The sequence below is a fragment of the Corvus cornix genome, chromosome 10 (genome assembly GCF_000738735.6).
Source record: "Corvus cornix cornix isolate S_Up_H32 chromosome 10, ASM73873v5, whole genome shotgun sequence".
Taxonomy (NCBI): Eukaryota; Metazoa; Chordata; class Aves; order Passeriformes; family Corvidae; genus Corvus; species Corvus cornix.
In genome coordinates this window covers 11,976,410-11,998,686 of record NC_046340.1, presented here as the reverse complement: position 1 = coordinate 11,998,686, position 22,277 = coordinate 11,976,410, and the positions used below count along the sequence as shown (strand labels likewise).

The window sequence follows — 22,277 nt, the reverse complement described above, 5'->3', positions numbered from 1 at the left end:
TGATCCCCAAATCTCCACTTTTTTCTGGGAGACACTGCTGGAATGTGAGCCAGGCCTCTTCCCTGGGGTGGGAGCAGCGCCTCGCTCCGTGGTTTTTTGGGAATGGCCGCCATTTCCAGCCCCTTTTCCCCAGCGTTGGGAATTCCCCGGGCTTTTCCTCGTTGTAAATAGCGACCAAACGTCGGTTTTTTGGGAATGTTGGATTGTTTGGGATGGGGTCGGAGCTGCTCATTGGCAATCCCGGTGTGTTGTGAGTTTTCCTGGAATTTTGGGAGGGAATTTTCGGCTTTTTTGGGAATTGTTTTTATTATTTTCAGGGGATTTTTTGGAGGGGGGGTGGGTTTGGAGGGAATTTTTGGGGGGGAATTTTCACGGCTGGAGCGCAGCCAAATCCCTGGAAATGGCAGGCATGGAAAACAAATGGGAATCTCTCCAGAAAACCATCCCAAATTCCCGAATTTCCCGACCTCAATTCACCACTTGGAATAAACCCAACTCCTCCTGCCCTTCCCAAGCAGCTTTCTCCGGAATATCCGCCCCTAATCCCGGAGAAACCGCTTGGAAAATCCCAAATTCTCCACCCAAAAAGCCAGGAATACCAGGAGACGCCGGGAATTCCATGGAAATTCCAGAAAATTTGTATTTTCTTACCTCGTGGGAGGCAAAAACACGGAAAATCCTTGGGGAATGTACAGATCCCGCGGGAAAAATCCCTCTGGAAGTGACTTGTATTGCCCAGGAAAGCTGCCGGCTGTGGGAATCCAGCGGCTCCCGGGGTTTTTTGGGAATTTGGGGGCCCGGCAGAGCCACCTTTGGAGTTTTTTGTCTGTTTGGCTTTGAGGAATTTCAATAAAAGCTTTTGATACAAATTCCGCCTCTGGAATTCCTTCCAGGAAAACACCCGGAATGGCAAAGCGGGAATGGCCGGATCGCTGCGAAACGTGTGGCTGCCGGAAAACAAGGAATGGTGGGATGAGCGGGCTGGGAAAGTGGGAATGTGGGGCTGGGAAAGGGGGAATCGGGAGGTGGAAAAAGTGGGAATGTGGGGAGGAAAGAGTGGGAATGTGGAGGTGGAACAGTGGGATTTGAGGGTGGAAAAGTGGGAATGTGGGAAGGGAAGAAGTGGGATTTAGAGGATGGAAAAGTGGGAATGTGGGGAGAGAAAAGTGGGATTTTGGAGGTGGAAAAAGTGGGAATGTGGGGCTGGGAAAGTGGGATTTTTGGAAGGGAAAAGTGGGAATTTAGGGGTGGAAAAAGTGGGATTCAGAGGATGGAGAAGTGGGAATGTGGGAATCCTCCCTCGGGTCCAAAGGCTGCAGTGCAAAATTCCTAAAAACCAGACTAAATCCATCAAAATTCCTCCGGATCTGCCCCGAGGGAATTGTGCTTCCAGCGGAGCCCCGGAATGCGGGGCTGGAGCTGCGGAATCCGGGGGGGCTGGACCCGAAGGAAAAGCTTCCCTGGATTTTAAGGATATCGGGAAAAGGAGGGATCAGCCCCAGGAAATCCTCGGAAAATTCCCAATTCAAATCCGCCCGGAGCGGGTCCTCTGCGTCCTGTTCATTCCCATTCCCGATCCCAGATTTTCCTGGGAATTTTAATCTCAATTCCGGTTTTAACTTTAAGCAGGGCCCCACAAAATCCTGGAGAACGGAGCATCCTGAGAAACCCGCGGCTGGGAAGCCTCGAACAAAGGGAAAACTCCGGGAAGCAAAAGTAGGTCAGGATCCTTGGGATGAGCAGGGAGGGCTGGGAAGGGGAAACCGGGAAAGGGAAAAACCGGGAAAAGGGAAAAACCAGGAAAGGAATCATCCCATGGGACCTGGAGAGGGACGGGGCGGATTCTGCCGGACACCAGAGCGCCCCGAGCCTTTTCCCTGAAATCCTGGAATCCCTGGAAGTGTGAGGGTGGGAAAGGTGCAATTCCAGCCTGGATTTAGGCCTGGGGAAAGCTTGGGAAAGGCTGCGGATCGATGGGAATTTGGGCATTCCTGAGGGTCCTGGAGGGGACTGGAAATCCGGGGAATGGGCGGGAGGCTTTGGAATGAAACCAGGGAGAAGGATGGCAGGGAGAAAACTGGGAATTAGGGATTCGCTGCTTGGATTAAACCCTGGAAAACCCAGGGAGCCACCCAGAAATAACCAGAAAATCCACACCTATCCCCATGTCCCGATGTCCCGATATCCCGGTCCTCCGGCAGTGGGAAGCCATTCCCTGTGTCCTGTCCCTCCATCCCTTGTCCCAAATCCCTCTCCAGCTCTCCTGGAGCCCCTTTAGGCCCTGCAAGGGGCTCTGAGCTCTCCCTGGAGCCTTCCCTTCTCCAGGTGAACATTCCCAGCTCTCCCAGCCTGGCTCCAGAGGGGCTCCAGCCCTCGGAGCAGCTCCAGGGCCTCCTCTGGAATTGCTCCAGCAGCTCCAGGTCCTCGGGAATTTGGGATGCGGAGCTGGAGCAGCTCCGCAGGCGGGGACAGCGGGAGATTTGGGATAATCCCGCTGTTCCTGCTGGGAATGATCCCGGCACGCGGCGCCACCGCTCCGTCCCAGCCTCTGGATCCCGTCCTGTCCCTCAAACGGGAATTCCTGCTTGGAACAGCAGCCGGATGGAGACGGGGAAACGCTGGGAAGAGCCGGAGCTGTCACTGGCAGAGGGGAGCCGCAGGAGGAGCAGCCGGATCCTGGGGCAAGGCTTTTCCTGGGAATTCTGGCAAATCCCAAACCTTCGGGGAGCTCTTGGAGGAAATCCACGTTCCAAAGGCATCCCTGGAGCCACGTCCTGCTCCGGCCTCCCGAGACCGTGCGGATCGTGCCGGAACTGGCGGGAATGTTCCTGGAGCTCGTTAACCAGCCCCACTCCCAGCCGGAATCGGCCTCGTTTCCATGGATCCAAGGAAAAACGTTGGATCTCCCCTTCCAGGGGATCCCTTGGAGGCCGTGGGATATCAGGAATCTCACCTGGATCCGCATGAGAATTCCAAGATCTCCCTAAGCATCCCTAAAAAATCCCGACCTGGATTTTCCTTCCAGGCCTGAGGCAGGATAAAGCCGGGAACGCATTCCCAACACCAGGAAAAAAACGGGAATAAAGCTTCGAATCAACCCCCGTTTCCATGCTGGCTGCCTTCTGGATGACGAGGAATTTTGACCTGGGAATTTGGGGCCGGGAGAAAACAGGGATGGAATTTTGGGAGGATCTGTGGGAATGGGATGGGAGGAGAACGGAAAGAGAGGGAGTTTCCATGGATATCGGGAAGGAATTCCTGCCTGCGAGCGTAGGAAAGCCCTGGCACAGATTCCCAGAGAAGTTCTGGATTCCCAATCCCTGGAATTTTCCAAGGCCAGGTTGGAGTGTCCTGGGATAGCGGGAGCCGTCCCTGCCTGTGGAATGGGATTTAAATTCCTTTCCATCCCAAATTATTCCAGGATCCATCTGTGGCTGCTCCCCACTCCGGCCACCGGCGAATCCCTTTCCCAGAGGAGCTCATCCCAGAATTTCCCTTGGGATCCCCCCAACCCTGAGGCGAGAGCAGATCCCCCGGAGCCCCTGGATGGAGAAGGAAAGGCAGGAAGGCGCCGCTGGTATCCTGAAAAGATTTTATTCCATCACTATCCCGTGGGAGCATAAATAATCGGGAATGACAGCACATGGAACGCAGCAGGGAACGCCGGGAACACCGGGAACGCGGGACACGGACGGGACGGAGCCGCACCAGGAGCGCCGGGAATTTCAGCAACTTGGATTGAGTGGAAATAGGGATCTCCAGGAAAAACCAGCAGGATCCGGTGTCGTTCCCTGTGCTCCGGGCAAATTCCATCAATCCCGGGATTGTCCAACGTGCCAAGCCCAGCGAGCGCTCCGGGGGTGTCCCTCGGGATCCATCCGTCGGGATCCATCCCTGGGGCAGCACCCCCAGGAATATCCTTCCCCCTGCTCCGTGGCCCCTTCCCGGCGGGCAGGAGGAGGGAAAATCCCGCTTTTCACAGGCGGAGGGAGCAAAAATCCCTCTCTGGGCGGGAATTCCAGGCGGGTTTTGTTATTTTAAAGGATCTTGGAGCAGATCCCTTCCCATGGGCTCCTCCCGCCACATCCCGGCCGTGCCGCAGCCCCGGCACCGTGGGAAGGATCCCGGGATCCCAGCGTGGGAAGAGTCTTGGGATCCCAACATGGGAAAGGGTCCTGGGATGGATCCCAGGATCCCACTGTGGGAAGGATCCCAGTTTTCCACCATGGGAAGAGCTCCAGGTTTCCACCATGGGAAGGATCCCAGTTTACCTCAACGGGAAGGATCCTGGTTTCCCACCATGGGAAGAATCCCGGTTTACCTCAACAGGAAGGATCCTGGTTTCCCACCATGGGAAGGATCCCAAGCTCCCACATCAGGAAGGATCCCAGATTCCCACACGGACACCCCCTCTGACGATCAAGCCCTTCCCACTTCCCGCCCTTTTCCCAGTTCCGCTCCCGCTGTCACATCTTTGCATAGGAAAAGAAATTAATAGCAAGGAAGCATCGCGCTTTCCCGGGAATCCGCCCGGGCTGGCTCATCCCGACGGAACGGACACGGCTCCGACTTACTGGGAGCCTCCGGGCTTTCCCGGGGATCGGGTTAGAGCGGGATTAGTGCCGGACAAGACGCGCACGACGTGATTCCAGGCTCTCGGCAGCCGCAGATTCCGGAATTGTGTTGTGGGTGAGTGGATCCAAGGAATTCAGGGGCGGAGTAGAAACAAAGGAATTGATTTAGAAAATGTCCCTGGAGTCAATTGTTCTTCGGGATATTCCGGAAGTTCTTTAATTCCAGCTGCAGCTGCCGGATCCGAACGTCCTTCTGCGAGAGCTCGTCCTTCAGCCGCCGGATCTCATCCTGCTGCCGGAAGAACATCCGGAGGAGCTGGAAAAGGAGGATGGAGATGAGGGGATGGAGCTGATGGGATCACACCAGCCACTCATCCCAGGATTTTTGGGAATGAGCCATAACTCGGCTGATTCTGGGGACAAGGGGATGGATTTGAACTGAAGGACGGGAGATTTTGATGGGATTTTGGGAAGGAATTCCTCCCTGGGAGGGTAGGGAGAGGCTGGGATGGAATTCCCAAAGAAGCTGTGGCTGCCCCTGGATCCCAGGATCCCAGCGTGGGAGAGGGTCATGGGATGGATCCCAGGCTCCCACTCTGGAAAAGGGTCGCAGGATGGATCCCGGTTTTTCTCCCTGGGAAAGGGCCTTGGGGTGGATGCCGGTCTCCCACTGTGGGAAAGGTCCCAGGCTCCCACCTTGGGAAGAATCCTGGGATTCTACCATGGAAAAGGGTCCTGGGATGGATCCCGGGCTCCCATCCCTAGAAGGATCCCACACTCCCGCCTCCATTGGGATAGAGATCGGCAGAGCAGTGCCTTTCCAGGCTCATCCCATTCCCATTCCCATTCCCATTCCCGGGCTGCCCCACCTCGTTCTCCGTGCGGGGTGGGACGTTCTCCAGGAGGTCGATCCCGTTGACCACCACGCTTTTCTTCTCCCTCACCGGCGCCTTGAAGACGATCTTGGAATTCCTCTTGTATCCCTCCTTCAGTGACATCAGGATGGGATCTGAGGGAGAGCCGGCGGATCAGCGGGATGCGGCCCCCTCCTACATCCCGGATATTTTTGGGATACCCCCACTGGTGGCTTTACCTCTGTTGACCCCACTGAGCCACTCGTCCGGGGTCAGGGCCGGCTCCGTGCCCGGAGTCATGGGATAAATGTCCTCCTGGTACGTCTCCGACTGGGAACACGGCAAGAGAAGAGCAATGGCATCCCGGAATGCTCTCCCTGGGCACATGGGAATAATTCCCTCCCCCACGGAGGGGATGAACACCCGGATCGTTGGGAAACGTGGGGCACAGGGAGGAAATTTGGGAAGTGCTGGCTGGAGCAGAGAACCTGGGATTGCGTCCTCCACCCAGCCCTGGCCGGCACAGCTGGATTTGCTTCCCGGAAAACCCCGATCCGAGCAATATTTGCCTGGAAACAACTCCCAAACCCCAGGGGAGACCGATCCCTCAGGGAAACATTCCCTAAAATCATTCCCGCTAAACCATGGCTGAAAGCTCCCTGGGACGTGTAAGGACGGAGAGGTCCCAGGATGGTGGGAACGGAGCCATCCGTGGGATTGCTCCAAGTGGGGCATCTCCACGGCTCCGGAGCCACCCCAGACCCTCTGGATCCGGCTCATTCCCGCATTCCAGGACTCACCCGCCTTGGGACGATCATGGAGATGGGCTCGATGAGGCCCTTGAGGGTGATGAGTTTGTAGAAACGGAAAACTTCGCAGGCGGAAACGTCCAGGCCGTGCTTCGGCATCACCCCTGCGGAGAGGGACAGGGATCGGCCATCCGCATGGAATTCCCACCATGGAAAAGCCCAACCCATCCCTGCTCTCCACTGGGACACGCGGGGCTCCACTGGATCCATCCTCGTCGTGGCTCTGAGGTGCAGAGCGGGGACGGTGGGAAAAGGATGAGCAGCTTTTATTTGGGATAATCCCGGGAATCCCGGACTGACGGCAAGGTGGGACAGCAGGAATGGTGTCCCTGGATATGGACCCGGCCAGGATCCAGCAGCACCGCGTGGGAATCTCCACAGGGATGGGAATGGTGCCCTGCAGGAGCCGAAGCCGATGCTCCGGAGCCGGAATAGCGCCCACCAAATCCAACCCAATCCTAATCCAAATCCAACCCAAACCCAGCCCAATTCCAACCCAAACCCAGCCCAATTCCAACCCAAACCCAACCCAATCCCAATCCAACCCAAACCCAACCTAATCCCATCCAAACCCAACCCAATCCCAATCCAAACCCAACCCAATCCCAATCCAAACCCAACCCAGTCCCAACCCAAATCCAACCCAATCCCAGCCCAATTCCAACTCAAACCCAACCTAATCCCATCCAAACCCAACCCAATCCCAATCCAACCCAACCCCAACCCAATCCCATCCAAATCCAACCTAATTTCAATCCAAACCCAACCCAATCCCAACCCAAATCCAACCCAATCCTAATCCCAACCCAAAGTCAAGCCAATCCAATCCCAACCCAATCCCAACCCAAATCCAATCCCAACCCAAACCCAAACCCAACTCAAACCCAACCCAATCCCGATCCAATCCCAATCCAAACCCAATCCAAACACATCCCAATCCCAAACCCAAACCCAATCCAATCCCAACCTGATCCCAGCCCAATCCCAACCCAATCCCAACCCAATCCTAACCCAATCCCAATCCCAGTCCCAATCCCAACCCTCTTCCCGGTGCCATGTAATCCAGAACCTTCCCCATACACCTTTTCCCCGCTCCGGGAAGCGGAGCAGCAGCACGTCCATCCTTACCCAGTCCTTTCTGTGGAGCCGGGGAGCGGAATTCCATGAGATAACTCAGGTAGGGCTTTTCCGAGCCGATCTCGTAGTAGCGGATGTTGCCATCACCCTGGAGCAGCAGGGAAGAGGGATGGGAATGGATTTGGAAATGAGAAGGCAGATAAAAACCAGGATGAAGAGCATTTAGAGGGCAGGGACAGATGGGATACAGGGAAGGAATTCCTGCCTGGGCTGGAATTCCCAGAGAAGCCGTGGCTGCCCCGGGATCCCTGGAAGTGTCCAAGGCCAGGCTGGCTGGGGCCTGGAGCAGGCTGGGATAGGGAAAGTTGTCCCATGGCAGGGACATCCATGGAACTGGATGAATTTTAAACTCCCTTCCAATCCAAACCTTTCCATGATATAATTCCAGCCCCAATCCCTGGGCAATGCTGGGGGATTTTCTGGGAATGCCACATCCCGCTGCTCTGCACATCCCTACCTTCCCAGCCAGGTACAGCATGTGGGTGTCGGCATCATAGAACGGGAAGAGGAGCCCCGAGAGCCCATCGATCTCCTCCTCGATCAGGGGCATGGATAAATCCTCCTGGAAAACAGGAAAATCCCGGTGTTAGCCGTGGCCCGATGGCGGTGCTGAGCGGGAATTCCAGTGGGGATGGAGTGGGGATTTGGCAGGGATGGAGCAGGAATTCCATTGGGGATGGAGCAGGATCCTGGCAGGGATGGAGCAGGAATTCCAGCAGGGATGGAGCAGGATCCTGGAAGGGATGGAGCGGGAATTCCATTGGGGATGGAGCGGGATCCTGGCACCCACCTGGTCCCAGAGGGCGATCTGCCGGGTGTTCCAGCGGGACACTCCCGTGGTCAGGAGCCGTTTCGTGCTTCCCAGGAAAACCACGCGGTTGACGCGGTGGTTCTTGCAGCTGGCCTCCTGCAAGACGGGAATGAGCTCTGGAATTCCCTTTGGATCCAGCTCTCATCCCAGGAAAGCCCCTTCCGTCTCCCCCCTCGCCTCTCCCATCTCATCCCATTTTCCAGCTCTCTCCTTCGGCCAAAAATTCCCATTTTCCTGAATATCAGGGAGAACCCACCATCCTCCTCCTGCACCTTCCCCTTTCATTCCCACCATTTTCCACAAATCCTTAATTAACAACGGAATCAAAGCCTCCAACTCCTCTCCTCGGGACGAGGCCAAGCCCTTCCCATCCTCTCCACACCCAGCCCGGGAACTGGATCCCGCCGCACGGAAAACATCCCACCAGGAGCCCCGCCAGCACCTTACGGACATTTTCAGCCATTCCATAGGATTCTTCCCTAAAACCTCATTCCAACCCCTCCTTCCACGGCACCTGCAGGACCCTCCCGGAGCGCGGCTCCACCACGCGCAGCTTCTTGTCCTTGCAGGTGGTGGCCAGCAGGCTGCCGTCGGCGTTGAAGGACATGCACAGGATCACGTCCGTGTGGCAGTCGATCATCTTCACCGGCTCGCCCACGTCCAGGTTCCAGATCAGCACCTGCGGGAAGGGCCTTTGGAGCCACCCGGGACGGGGGGAGGTGTTCCTGCTCTGTGGAAGCTCTTCCTGCCCTATGGAATGTCCCCCTGCTCTGTGGAAGCTCTCCCTGCCCTATGGAAGCTGTTCCTGCCCTATGGAATGTCCCCCTGGCCTTTGGAAGCTCTCCCTGCCCAATGGAAGCTCTCCCACCCTATGGAAGCTTTCCCACCCTATGGAAGTTCTCCCACCCTATGGAAGCTCTCCCACCCTATGGAAGTTCTCCCGCCCTATGGAAGCTCTCCCTGCCCTATGAAAGCTCTCCCACCCTATGGAAGCTCTCCCTGCCCTATGGAAGCTCTCCCACCCTATGGAAGCTCTCCCACCCTATGGAAGTTCTCCTACCCTATGGAAGCTCTCCCACCCTATGGAAGTTCTCCTACCCTATGGAAGCTCTCCCACCCTATGGAAGCTCTCCCGCCCTATGGAAGTTCTCCCACCCTATGAAAGCTCTCCCGCCCTATGGAAGCTCTCCCTGCCCTATGGAAGCTATTCCTGCCCTATGGAATGTCCCCCTGCTCTGTGGAAGCTGTTCCTGCCCTATGGAAGCTGCCCCTGCCCTATGGAATGTCCCCCTGCCCTATGGAAGCTCTCCCTGCCTTATGGAAGCTCTCCCACCCTATGGAAGCTCTCCCACCCTATGGAAGCTCTCCATGCCCTATGGAAGCTCTCCCACCCTATGGAAGCTCTCCATGCCCTATGGAAGTTCTCCCACCCTATGGAAGCTCTCCCACCCTATGGAAGTTCTCCCACCCTATGGAAGCTCTCCCTGCCCTATGGAAGTTCTCCCACCCTATGGAAGCTCTCCCTGCCCTATGGAAGCTCTCCCACCCTATGGAAGCTCTCCCACCCTATGGAAGCTCTCCCTGCCCTATGGAAGCTGCCCCTGCCCTATGGAATGTCCCCCTGCCCTATGGAAGCTCTCCCTGCCCTATGGAAGCTCTCCCACCTTATGGAAGCTCTCCCTGCCCTATGGAAGCTCTCCCACCCTACGGAAGCTCTCCCACCCTATGGAAGCTCTCCCACCCTATGGAAGCTCTCCCTGCCCTATGGAAGTTCTCCCACCCTATGGAAGCTCTCCCTGCCCTATGGAAGCTGTTCCTGCCCTATGGAAGCTGCCCCTGCCCTATGGAATGTCCCCCTGCCCTATGGAAGTTCTCCCACCCTATGGAAGCTCTCCCTGCCCTATGGAAGCTCTCCCACCCTATGGAAGCTCTCCCACCTTATGGAAGCTCTCCCTGCCCTATGGAAGTTCTCCCGCCCTATGGAAGCTCTCCCACCCTATGGAAGCTCTCCCACCCTATGGAAGCTCTCCCGCCCTATGGAAGCTCTCCCACCCTATGGAAGCTCTCCCACCCTATGGAAGTTCTCCCGCCCTATGGAAGCTCTCCCGCCCTATGGAAGCTCTCCCACCCTATGGAAGCTCTCCCTGCCCTATGGAAGCTCTCCCACCCTCTGGAAGGCATGGAATGAGATGAGCTTTAAGCTCCCTCCAACCAAACCATTCCAGAATTCCACGACGCCGCTCTGGCCATCCGCAGGTGACCCCCAGCAGCGCCAAAAGCCCGGGAAAACCCTTTGGATCGGCATTCCCGGCAGGCCTGACCTTGTAGTCGTATCCGGCGCTGAGGAGGATGTTGTTGGTGGTCGGGTGCCATTCCACGATCCCGACCCTGCGGCTGTGTCCGTACAGCTCCAGCACCGCCTCCGTCATGTTCCGCTTCAGGCCGCCCTCCGGAATCTCCCAGATCCGCACCTGGAACGTGGTTCGGAACATCCCAACTCCTGTCCTTGAAAGCTCCTTCCCCAAAAAAAAAGCTTCCCCAGCATTTCAGGAATTTTGGGATCAGCCCTGGTGTGGATTGTACCTCAAGGATAAATAACGGATTAACGGCGCCGGCATCCCTCGGGAAAAATCCAGCCCGGACAGACGGCCTTATCCAGGCAGGGATTTGAAATCCTCATCCCGAATTCCCGGCTTCTTCCCAGTATCCCAGATCCCGCCCAGCCCTCTACTCCATGGTGAATAAAAGCTTTTCTGGGAAGTGGGAGACGGCTCCCTGTGACTCACGGCCGTGACAGGAATTCTTCCCACTCCGTGTGCTCCCTGCCAGGCTCCCAGCTAATAGAAAATGCCGGATTTATCCGGATGAGGATGAAAAGAGGAGGATCAGGAGAGGCAGGATCGGAACGGGATAAAAACTGGATCATCCCAAACCCCAGCTCTTGTCCTGCAAAACCAGGGATGGATCCCGGTTTTCCCCTTTGCACATGGGATTTTTCCTTTAGGATGCAGCCTTTGGGATGGATCACGGGATCACTGGGGTTGGAAAAGCTCTCCAGGATCATGGAGTCCAAGCTGTGATCGTTTGAACCGGCCCAGAGCGCTGAGCGCCACATCCAGGAATTCCTTGGATACCTCCCGGGATGGGGACTCCAAACCTCCCTGGGCAGCCCATTCCAATGTTTGAGCCTTTTCCATGGAGAAATTCCAAGCTGAACCTTCCCTGGACACATTCCAGCCCTTCCTTGTCCCGAGACCCCAAACCTGACCCTACAAACTCCACATTTCGGGATCCTTTGGGATCAAAACTCCCGGATTTTCCAGGTGAGCTGCTCTAAAAACCACCAGCAATTTTTCCCAGGATTTAGCTCCTCTTTTCCATCTCCATGGAGAAATTCCAACCTGAACCTTCTCTGGGATCCACCCCTGGCTGCTCCCTCCTGTCAGGGACTTGTGGAGAGCCAGGAATTCCTCCCGGATCCCGTTTTTCTCCAGGCTGAGCTTTCCCAGCTCCCTCAGCTGCTCCTTGTGGGAATTACCCTCTGGACCTTTCCCCAGCTTCGTTCCCATCCGGATTTGTATCCGGAAAATAAAGAAAGGGAGGGAATTCCGGCCCAGGAGCCAGGTTGGGCACAGGTTGGGAATTGATTGGCTTTGATCTCCTGGCCCTCAGCATTCCCAAAAGAAATGCCATGGAAATCCGGGAATAGAGAATCCATGGCATCGGGAGGGTGGATGGATCCGGGAAGCGCATCCCGGGATCCCGGCTCACCGAGGTGTCCTCGGAGCAGGAGGCGATGATGTTCTCAATGAAGGGGTTCCACTTGATGTCCAGCACATTTCCCTGGTGACCACAAACTTTGGGATAGTTCGGCTCGATCCGGCCGGTCTGGAAGGGAAAATCAAGGAAAACGATGGGAAAACCGTCCAAGTCAGGGAGAAGTTGGTGTTTTCAGGGATGGGAAATCGTTGGAGGAGGGAGAGCCGGCTCAGCCTGGGATGGGCCAAGGCAAGGATTGGGTTTATCCCGTCGGTATTCCCAGCTATCCAGGGGTCAGGGGTTTCTCCAAACACAGCTCCGTGGAGCTCGGTGGGAATTCACTGAATCACGGAATCGTTGGGGTCGGAAAAGCGCTCCAAGATCCCGGAATCCAACCGTTCCCAGCACTCATCCGTGTCCCCAAGGGCCGCATCCGCAGGGATTTGCAATCCCTCTGGGAACGGGGCCTCCACCCCTGGCCATGGACAACCCTTTCTTTCCATGAGGGAATTTTTCCGATATCCAAAGCTCTCCTTCCACGATGGTCCGAATCCATGGGGAAAGGATGGGAAGAGATTCCAGAGGCCCAAAGCCCCTGAGGTCAGCTCAGCCATGGGATCACGCGTGAATCCCAGAATTCTGGAACAGTTTGGGTGGGAAGGGACCTTCCAGGAGATCCGTTCCCAATCCCTGCCATGGCCAGGGATCCCTTCCCTAATCCCAGTTTGCTCCAAGCTCATCCAACCTCGCCTGGCCTTGGAGCCTTTGGCATTTCCCTCCCAAATTTCGGAAGCGCCCTTTCCCAAGGTGCTCCTTCCCCGGGACAAACGCCAGATTCCGGGATCACCAACTCCTGCTAGTCCTAAATCCGTGACCCCACAGGATGGGATCCCTCCGTGCGGATGGAAATCTTTCCCAAGCTTTTATGGAGCCTCCTGGGAAGATTCCCACCGGGATGGGCCATAGGAATCCCTTCCCTTCCCGGGAATGCTCCGGGTCCGGTTGCCGCCCCGGAGTCCTTCCCTGCTCCGTGCTGGCTCCGTGCCGGATCCGCGCTTGGAGCGCGCGGAATAACTGGGTCAGCTCGGCACAGCCACTGAATATTTCATGGATTTTCCCTGCCGACCTTTCCTGGCTCTGTTTAATGGGAACAAAGGAATGTGCCGATGGAACGCGCCGGGAATTGTGCCCTCGGCAGCTCAGGGAAAGCAGGAGAGCTCCGGGCACTCGGATCAGGGCCAGGGAGAGCCCCGGAGCTGCTGCTCCCAAGGTTTCTCAGGATTCATTTGCTCGTTTGGAAGCAGCATCCCGAGCTGCAGGGAGGAATTTGGGAAGGAAAAATTCCTTCCGAAGCAGGAAAGCCGGGAATATTGGTGATTCCTTAGTTCTGCGTCCCAGAACCACCAGTGAAGTCCTGGGATGCAATTCCCGGTTTTATCCAAGGGCTTGGCTCATTCCCCTTTTCCCGAATTTCCGATTTGCTTTGCCGTGACTTTATTCACCCCCCGGCTACCGCAGGAATTCCTGTGGAATTCCAGGTGGATGGAATTTTTAACGGCACAAATTAAAATCCCACCGCTTCTGTTTGGAGGAATGGGCTGAGCGAATTCCTTCGAAAAGAAGATTCAATGGATTTTCCCCAAAACTGATCAGGATTTTAAGAGGAAAACACCGAGTCTGATTTTTAGGGATCATTTCTTCCAAAGAAATCCGGAATTTCGATTCATATGGGTTGAGCACAGTGGGAAAAGGACAAGGAATGTGCCATTCCCGGGGCGCCTGGAAAAGGGAAAGGAAAACCAAAGGCAATAAAAGGGGAAAAAGCCGGAAATATCCCTGGATTCCGGCTGCATTTCCCCGTTTTTCAGCGGGACCTTGCCGGCAGCTGGGAGTTAATCCAAGGTGAATCCTAATCCCTGGATCCCTGATCCCCGGTTGAGGGAAGCGCAGTGACCCAGATTCCGGCCCTGCAGGGACTCTCCCGGCTCCGGCAGCTCCGAGGTTTTCCACGGAAAAGGCTGAAAGGAGGAAATCTTGGGAAAGAGAAAAGAATTGGGGTTCCATTGGGAAAAGGGAGAATTCCTTGGATAAATTGTTCATTTTGGGATTGGGGGCGGAGAGGGAATTCTTTCCCTGGGAATGGCCGGAAGGGCAGCAGGCAGAGGGATGGAAACTGCCTGCATTCCGGAGTCTGGGATGGAGAGGGATGGAATTTTCCTCCGTGATGGGAATCCAGCAGGAATTTCCCTGTCGGATCCATCAGCACCGGATCCAAGTGTTGGGAAGAATCCCTTGGAGCAGCACAACTGCTCCGGCCATGGCTGAGTCTCACTTTTCCCGGAAATCCATCCCACAGGAGCCTTGGAGAAATCACTCCAATATCCTCAATTCCCAAAATCGGCTTTCCCCTTGGAAAACCCAACCTGGCAGCGCTTCCGGAGCCTCCCATTCCCTGGAGAGCTCCACAAAGGCGGAAAAAAATCCCTGTATTCCGCTCCATCCTTCAATCCCACATGGAAAACCTCGGCCACGGAAGCAGCATCCAGCCGGCAGCGCCTCCGGATCCCATTCCCGCATGGAAAATCCCATTCCCGCATGGAAAATCCCGTTAAGGGAGGAGCAGCCCCCACCCCTCCAGGGCCGCTCTTCCCATTCCAGCAGCTTCTCCGGCTGCTCCCTGATCGGCTCCAGGAGCTGGATCGGGGAAGCGCTGCCAGAGCTGGGGGGCATTTCCCAGGAAATCCTGGAGTCTCCAGGGGCTGGAATTCGGGATAAATCCATTCCCTGGCTTTTCCAAGGATCTCCCTCCTCCTTGGGAGCCAAAGAGGAGGAAATCCCACGGAACTGAGCTCATTCCCACTTTTCCTGTTGTTCCCCGGGAGCAAATCCCGATCCCAGCTGGCTGCTCCCTCCTGTCAGGGAATTCCAGAGGGGGAAATTCCTCATCCCCCTTTTCTCCAGCCGCTTTCCCAGCTCCCCGGATCCCGGTTTTCCAGCCCCTTTCCCAACTCCGTTCCCTTTCCTGGACAAATTCCAGCCCTTCCTTGTCCTGAGGCCCCAAAGCCCACCCTACGAACTCCACATTCTGGGATCCTTTGGGATCAGAATTCCCAGATTTTCCAGCTCAGTTGCTCTAAAATGCACCAAAACTTTTCCCGGGATTTAGCTCCTCTTTCCCATTATCCCCAGGCCAAAAAGCAGGGAAGAAATCCGCCCTTTTTCCTGGGATGAAGGTTGAAATCCATGGAATAGAATCCCTCTTAAATTAAGGATAAATCCCATCACATCCCATCAGCTCCCTGGATCCCACTGGGAACAACCCTGAGGAGCTCCCGGAGCACAAAAGCTGCATCCCAGATTTTCAGGATCAAAGCCACGCCAGGAGCAGGAAAAGAGGCTTTTCCCTCCTTTCCCTGTTTCCCTTTTGCACCTTTTCCCTCGGCTTTTCCAGCCAGGTGCATCCAGAGGGAGAAACCCGGGAATTCTCCTGCCTCCCGTGGCATTTGGGGCTCCAAAGCGGCTTTTCCCTGCTCCAAGGGCCGTGTCCGTGTGGGAATGCTGGGAACGGGCATCGAGCCCTGGGATGGGAGCTCCAGCTTCGTATCCATGGAAAACGGAGCTGCTGGGATGAGCTGGGAGTGGGAGGAGCCTCTCCCAGCACGGCTGAGCCGTGGGCCACGTTCCCAAGGGATCGGGGGCTGCTGGAATCTCATCCCAGCCCAGGAACCCGGCACGGGATGAGCTCTGGGGCTCCATGACAAAGCCAAAAGGATGGGATTTAGGGATGGGATTTAGGGATGGGATTTAGGGATGGGATTCCTCTCCAGCTCCCAGATTTTAGGGATCAAAGCCATGCCAGGAGCAGGAACAAAAGCTTTTCCCTCTGTTCCCTGGGTCCATCCCCATCCCGGGAGCCTCCGGAGGCAGCGGGAGATAGATGAGAGTTGGGAGATGGATGAGGCTGGAATCAGAATTCCAGAGGCATCCTGGCCCCCCTCCTGGGGCCTTTTATCCTTCTGGATCCATGTGGGTATTCCAATGGGATGGGCGATTTTTCCTGGCTCATCCCTGCTTTTCGTGGTTCATGGATAATCCTGATCCGACCTCTCAGGAATTCCTTGTTCTCCTGGGCCCTGGAATGTGTTCAGGCCCTCGGGATTATTTTGGGAATCTGCTCCTTGGCACCGCAATGGGAGCTCCCAGTGACATTCCCAAATGCCGGAGCTGCTCCTGGGATTCCCTGGATGAGCCGTGCCCAGCTTTCTGTAGAAATTCTATTCCCAAATTCCGGGATAGAAACCTTGGGAAAGGCTCTGAAGGCTCCATGGGAAGTGTTTTCCCCATTTCCCTAAAAATTCCCAAACACCCCCAGGATTTCTGGATAAAATTTCGGGATTAATCTCCCCCCCTTCCCAGGATTTGTTTATCCCAGAAAAGGAAAAGCTGGGCTTAAGCTGTTGATTAAAAAGCCAAAAGACCCCATAAATTCCCATTCCATGGGATTAGGGACATCCCAAAGAAATCTCAGGAATGAGCAGCCCTGTTTTCCCGGGATTCCTGTGGATTCCAGCCGGCAGAGGGGGCAGGAAAAGCTGGGGCAGTGCCGCAATTCCCGACCTCGCTTCCTTAGGCTCAACCTCCGGCTTAGCCACAGACTGAATTCCCGATTTCCCGTCCCGCATCCCTCATTCCCAACCCTTTCCTGCTCTGCTCCGCTCCCAGCATTCAAATCTCATCCCGATTTTTTCCTTGGGAGCGATCCAGGTGTTTAAAGCCAGGCGGATGACAGGGCTGGGATTTCCAGAGAATTTTTGGGATATCAGCTGGAGCAGCAGTGCTGAAGAATCAGGGATTTTTTGGGAGCCTCAGGAATTCTTTTGCCGATGTTTAAAGGAATTTTCTCCCACAGACTAAAACAGGAAGAGGAAAATCCCAGGAAATTCCTTCAGGGAATCTCCCATATCCAGAGTTTAAGGGGGAAAAGCTCCAAGGACGTGGGAATTGGAGCAGAGGCCGGAGAGAATCCTGGATTTTGTTCCTGCAGGAAAAATTCCCGCTGCTTTGGAAGGCGGGAACTTTGGGAAGAGAACATGGAAGGGAATCCAGGGAAGTTTGGGAATTCCATGTGCTGTCCCATCCCAAATCCATCCCTGCCCCATCCCAAATCCTTCCCTGCCCCATCCCAAATCCATCCCAATCCCATCCCAAATCCATCCCAACCCCATCCCAAATCCATCCCAACCCCATCCCAAATCCATCCCAATCCCATCCCAAATCCATCCCTGTCCCATCCCAAATCCATCCCTGCCCCATCCCAAATCCATCCCTGCCCCATCCCAAATCCTTCCCTGCCCCATCCCAAATCCATCCTTATCCCATCCCAAATCCTTCCCTGCCCTGTCCCAAATCCCGCCCTGTCCATGGATGCAATGGGATGAGCTTTCAGGTCCTTTCCCACCCAAAGCATTCCAGGATTCCGGGATTCTCCCATCACTATGGAGCAAATCCCGCAGATCCCGATGCCGGTGCTCTCCTTCCCCCGCTCCCTTGGGATATTTTCACCCCGGAGCTGGGAAGAGCCTCATTCCCAACGGCCAAGGCTCCGGAATGTGGGAAGGAGGAGGAGCCAAGCTCCCTCTTCCCAAGGCTCCCATCCCCTCGGATCGCTCCGTGAAAACGCCGGGAGCCGGATTTGGGATTCGGGATGTGCGGGAGGAGCAGCTGGCGCGGCCCAGATCCCGGGAGCTTTACTGAGGGCAAAATCCAGGGAAAGGATCCAAAAATACGGCGGCAAATCCACGGAGCGGCGCCCGGTATCCGGGTTACCTCCATTAGCTGCTAATTATGGATCCCAATTAATTCGTGAGCTGCTGAATTCCAAGGAAAATGAGTTTCTCCTTAATGAGCTAATCAGGCTCCAGATAAAACCCCCCTAGAATTTATGAACTCCTCTCGCCGCGGAGCATCCAGGGCCGCTCCAGCCGGGATTGATGGGCCGGCTATGCCAGGATTTCCAAGGATCCCTTTGGAACAGGTGGCAAAGGGCATCCCGGCTTTTATCCCACTGGGATTTTGCCCGGGAAAATGGGGATTTGCTGGGAATTTGGGGTCGTTCCGCAGGATTCGGGATGCAGAGGGTGCGGAAGGAGCAGGGATGGGGATGGAGCCGGAGCGCTCCGGGTGCTCAGACGAAGCTGCCGGGGATTTTTTTCTGGGAATATTAATGAGGCTCAAGCTGTGCTCGGCAATTAAATCCTGATTGGAATTCCTTCGAATTCCTTCCATCTGGAGCGGCTCCCGGAATGAAAGAGGAATTCGGGAGAGGCGGGAATGCTGCACAGGGAAAGGAATGATGGGATGGGGAGAAACAGGGAGAGCTCCTCCATTCTCCCAGCTTCCCTTCCCAGCTGGAATTTGGGGATTTGGGGATTTGGGAATTTGGGAATTGGGTTTGGCCCTGGATTTGGTGTCCGGGAGAACGGGAGACGCTCCATGTGTGGAGTGTCTTCATGGAATGTGGGATCGGTGCATCCGTAGGGAAGGGAATGCCACTCTTCCGTGGGAATGCGGCTCTTCCAGGGCAAAATTCCTCCTGGGAATGAGCCTGGGAGCTCCTTCGGGTGCCCAGGGTGGGATGTGCATTCCAGCTGGGAATGCAGGAGAATCCCAGGGCAGTGCCCAAATTTTGGGAGCGAAGCAAAGAATCCAAGAATCCCAGAATCCTGGGATTCGGGTGGGAAGGGATTTTATCCCATTCCAATGGCCCAGCTTGCTCCAAGCCGGCCTTGAACATTCCAAGGATGGGGGAGGCACGGATTCTCTGGGAATCTGTGCCAGGGCCTCACCTCCCTCCTTGGAAAAATTCCTTTGATCCGATTTTAACGGATTCTCTTCCTGCCAAAACCCTCCCCCTTCCCTATCCAAGGTAAATTCCAGGCTCAAGGTCGCCGCCGCCGCCGGACTGATGGGAATTTCAACTTGAGATGGAGCAGATCCCGGGGGAATTCCTGGGAAAGGCCAAAGGGAATCTTGGATGGAGATGGAAAAGGAAAAGCGTAACGGGAGAAGGAGGAAGATCCTGGCAGGATCAGGGATGAGTGGGATCAATCCCGCTTTTCCCATGGAAAGGAGCTGTTCCAGTGCCCGAGCACCCTCTGGATGAGGAATTTTTCCCAAATATCCAACCTGAAATCCCGAAGGGCTCCAGCCGTTCCCTCGGCTCGTGGAAAGCCCAACCAAAGGGATGAGAGGCTCCAACAAGGAGCCGCGTCCTCGGAATTCCGGGATCCGAGCGGCACCGGGATGGGACTGGGCGGAGACATTCCCGGTGTCCGAAATGCCGGAAAAACTCCCCAAGAGATTCCAAAAATGCTTTTATGGGATGCTTAAATTCTTCCTAAAAAACCCCAATTCACCCCAATCCCGCCCCGTCCGATCCCAAATCCATCCCTGTCCCATCCCAAATCCTGCCCCGTCCTATCCCAAATCCCGCCCCGTCCTATCCCAAATCCCATCCTTATCCCATCCCAAATCCATCCCAAATCCCATCCTTATCCCATCCCAAATCCAGCCCTGCCCCATCCCAAATCCTTCCCTGTCCCATCCCAAATCCAGCCCTGCCCCATCCCAAATCCATCCCTGTCCCATCCCAAATCCATCCCTGTCCCATCCCAAATCCTGCCCCGTCCTATCCCAAATCCCATCCTTATCCCATCCCAAATCCAGCCCTGCCCCATCCCAAATTCAGCCCTGTCCCATCCCAAATCCATCCCTGCCCTATCCCAAATCCAGAATTCCTAAAAAACTCCAATTCACCAATTCACCCCACAGAAAATCCCGGGAAAAGCAGCAGGGATTGGGACACTTTGGGATGGCTCCAGCTGGGAATTCCCTTCCCAAATCTCTCATGGGATGATGAGGAAACCTCAGGAATACCAGCAGGGACTGGGACACCGTGGGATGGCTCCGGGTGGGAATTCCCATTCCCAGAAGCCCCAAGGAAACCCCAGGAATACCAGCAGGGACTGGGACACTGTGGGATGGCTCCGGGCGGGAATTCCCATCCGGAATCTCACCTGCTCCAGCGGGATGACGAGGAAGGAGCCGCCGCCGGCGCTCTCGGTGACGATGGCGAGGAAGCGCGCGTTGACGGCGCAGAAATGGTTGTCGTGGACGTTCTTGGTGATGGGAACGCCGTCGAAGCAGTGCTCCCGGCTCGCCGCCTTCCCGTAAACATTCCGGAACTTGGAGCTGCGGTACTGCGGCCGCCATGACATCTGCGGGGAAGCGCAGGGATCAGCGTTCCCACGGAAACGCCGCGCGCCCGGCCGCTCTCCCGTCTTTAGCTGCTGGAAGGGTTGGGATGGCCCCATTCCAACAGGAACATTCCGGATGGATTTAAGCAGCCCCCCAGTGCTGGAATGGCTCCCAAAAGGCTCGGAAAGACGGCTCAGCATTGCCAAAAAACCCATTCCTGCTTGCTCTCCCATTCCTATTTCAACCTGGCGGGATATGGAAATGTTGGGATGGCCCCGACCCACCCTGAACATTCCTGGAAAATCTAAGGGATCCCCCTGGAGCGAGGAGCAGCTCCCAGAAGCTCCGAAAGCCTCGGTGCCACTGCAGAATTCCAGCTGCTCCCCTTTGGAGCGGGAATGCTCAGCTGGGCTGCGCCGGCTGCACACGACAATGGAATTAGGGCTTGGAATGTGCCGGCTTGGAAATGGATTGGCCTGGATGGCGGGAGAGCGGGAATTGGAGCGGGATGGGAGCGCTTAGGGAGCGTCGGGAAGCGGGAATATTCCACGTTCATTTTTCACACGGAGCAGCACAGGAGCCAGCGGGGATCCCAAGGATCCACCAGCAGATCCTGAAAGCTCTGCTATCCTAAGGATCCACCAGCTGATCCTGGTGGATGAGGGATCCCAAGGATCCACGAGATGATCCTGAAGAATCAGGGATCCCAAGGATCCATTGCCTGATCCTGGAAGCTCTGGTATCCTAAGGATCCATCAGCTGATCCTGGTGGGAAAGGCATCCCAAGGATCCATGAGATGATCCTGAAGAATCAGGGATCCCAAGGATCCATTGCCTGATCCTGGTGGATGAGGGATCCCAAGGATCCACGAGATGATCCTGAAGAATCAGGGATCCCACGGATCCATCGCCTGATCCTGGAAGCTCAGGCTTCCTAAGGATCCATCACCCGATCCTGGTGGAAAAGGCATCCCAAGGATCCACCGGGTGATCCCGGCAAACCAAAAATCCCAAGGAAAGGGATCCCAGGGCTCCCACATGGAAAGATTTTCCCGCCCTGCAGCCACTTCCAGAGGATGTGGCCAAAGCCCCCCCAGGGACGCCAGGGAGCAAAGCCAATGGAATTCCAGCATCCCAAGGGGGACGCTGCAAACTCGGGAATTTTTCCCAGGAAGATCCCCACATTCCCAAGCACCACTTTCCATCGGCACAGAGAAGCTGTGGCTGCCAAATCCTTGGAATATGCGAGCTCGGATGGGACTTGGAGCAGCCCGGAATAGTGGGAAGTGCCCACAGAAATCCCAGGATGGGCTTTAAGGTCTCTTCCCATCCAAAGCATTCCAGGATTCTGGGATTTACGGCAGAAAATTGTGGGAAAAGAATCCAATTTGCTGGGTGAGAGGATGGAAATCCCAAAGTTTTTACAATCCAGGCGAGAATTCCAAGCAGGAAAAAGGTTTGGAATTTCTTTCCTTCCTTCTTTCTTTCTTTCTTTCTTTCTTTCTTTCTCTCCCCTCCGCACATCCGGGCTCTTGAATCCCTGGAATTCAGGGCTGGAAAAACAATGGATTTCCTGGACGGAGACAATGGATTTGAGATTCTCCAGCGGGATGGATCCCGCTCCGGCACCGGCAGCATTCCAGGCGGGGCTGACATTCCCAGCGGGAAGGAACGGAGCGCCTTTCCCAACGGAATGAGACAAAGCGCGAGAGGAAAAGGTGGGAACGGGAGCAGCTGCGGCCCCACACCGGGACTGGCCAGGAGCTTCCTCCGGCGGGAATGCTTTGGGAATGGGAACTTCCCATGGAAGCTTTGGATGTGACCCGGCCAAGGGGACAAAACCCTTCCCAAAACCTCAGGAAAACATGGAATTCCCCATTTTCCGCTGGAATTTAAACTCTCTTTCCACTGCCTTCCAGCAACTCGGCAGCATTCCAAACCCCTGGGATATTTTTCCCGCTTTCCTTGGTCTTTCCCAATGATTTGACCCAATTGTTCCCGAATTTTGTTGCCTCAGAACCTCTCGGTTTTTATCCCGATTTTTTTCCTCTCTCTGAGCATCCGTTACTCGGGAACA

At 55.6% G+C, this 22,277-nt stretch overlaps 1 protein-coding gene across 3 annotated transcripts in view; it reads right to left on the bottom strand.

Annotated features, from left to right (window-relative positions):
* Positions 1-3,575: 3,575 nt before the first annotated feature.
* Positions 3,576-22,277, bottom strand: part of CORO2B (coronin 2B) — a 31,278-nt gene continuing 12,576 nt past the window's right edge. For all 3 annotated transcript variants that reach the window (XM_039557495.1, XM_039557494.1, XM_039557496.1), the window contains 11 exons: positions 20,020-20,220; positions 11,957-12,073; positions 10,507-10,656; positions 8,700-8,864; positions 8,165-8,281; positions 7,832-7,936; positions 7,366-7,462; positions 6,229-6,341; positions 5,668-5,758; positions 5,444-5,583; positions 3,576-4,890 (listed from right to left, as the gene is read on the bottom strand). In XM_039557495.1, the coding sequence (XP_039413429.1) occupies positions 4,759-4,890; positions 5,444-5,583; positions 5,668-5,758; positions 6,229-6,341; positions 7,366-7,462; positions 7,832-7,936; positions 8,165-8,281; positions 8,700-8,864; positions 10,507-10,656; positions 11,957-12,073; positions 20,020-20,220 (1,428 nt within the window). In that variant the 3' untranslated portion in view covers positions 3,576-4,758. The remainder of the gene's footprint in view (positions 4,891-5,443; positions 5,584-5,667; positions 5,759-6,228; positions 6,342-7,365; positions 7,463-7,831; positions 7,937-8,164; positions 8,282-8,699; positions 8,865-10,506; positions 10,657-11,956; positions 12,074-20,019; positions 20,221-22,277) is intronic.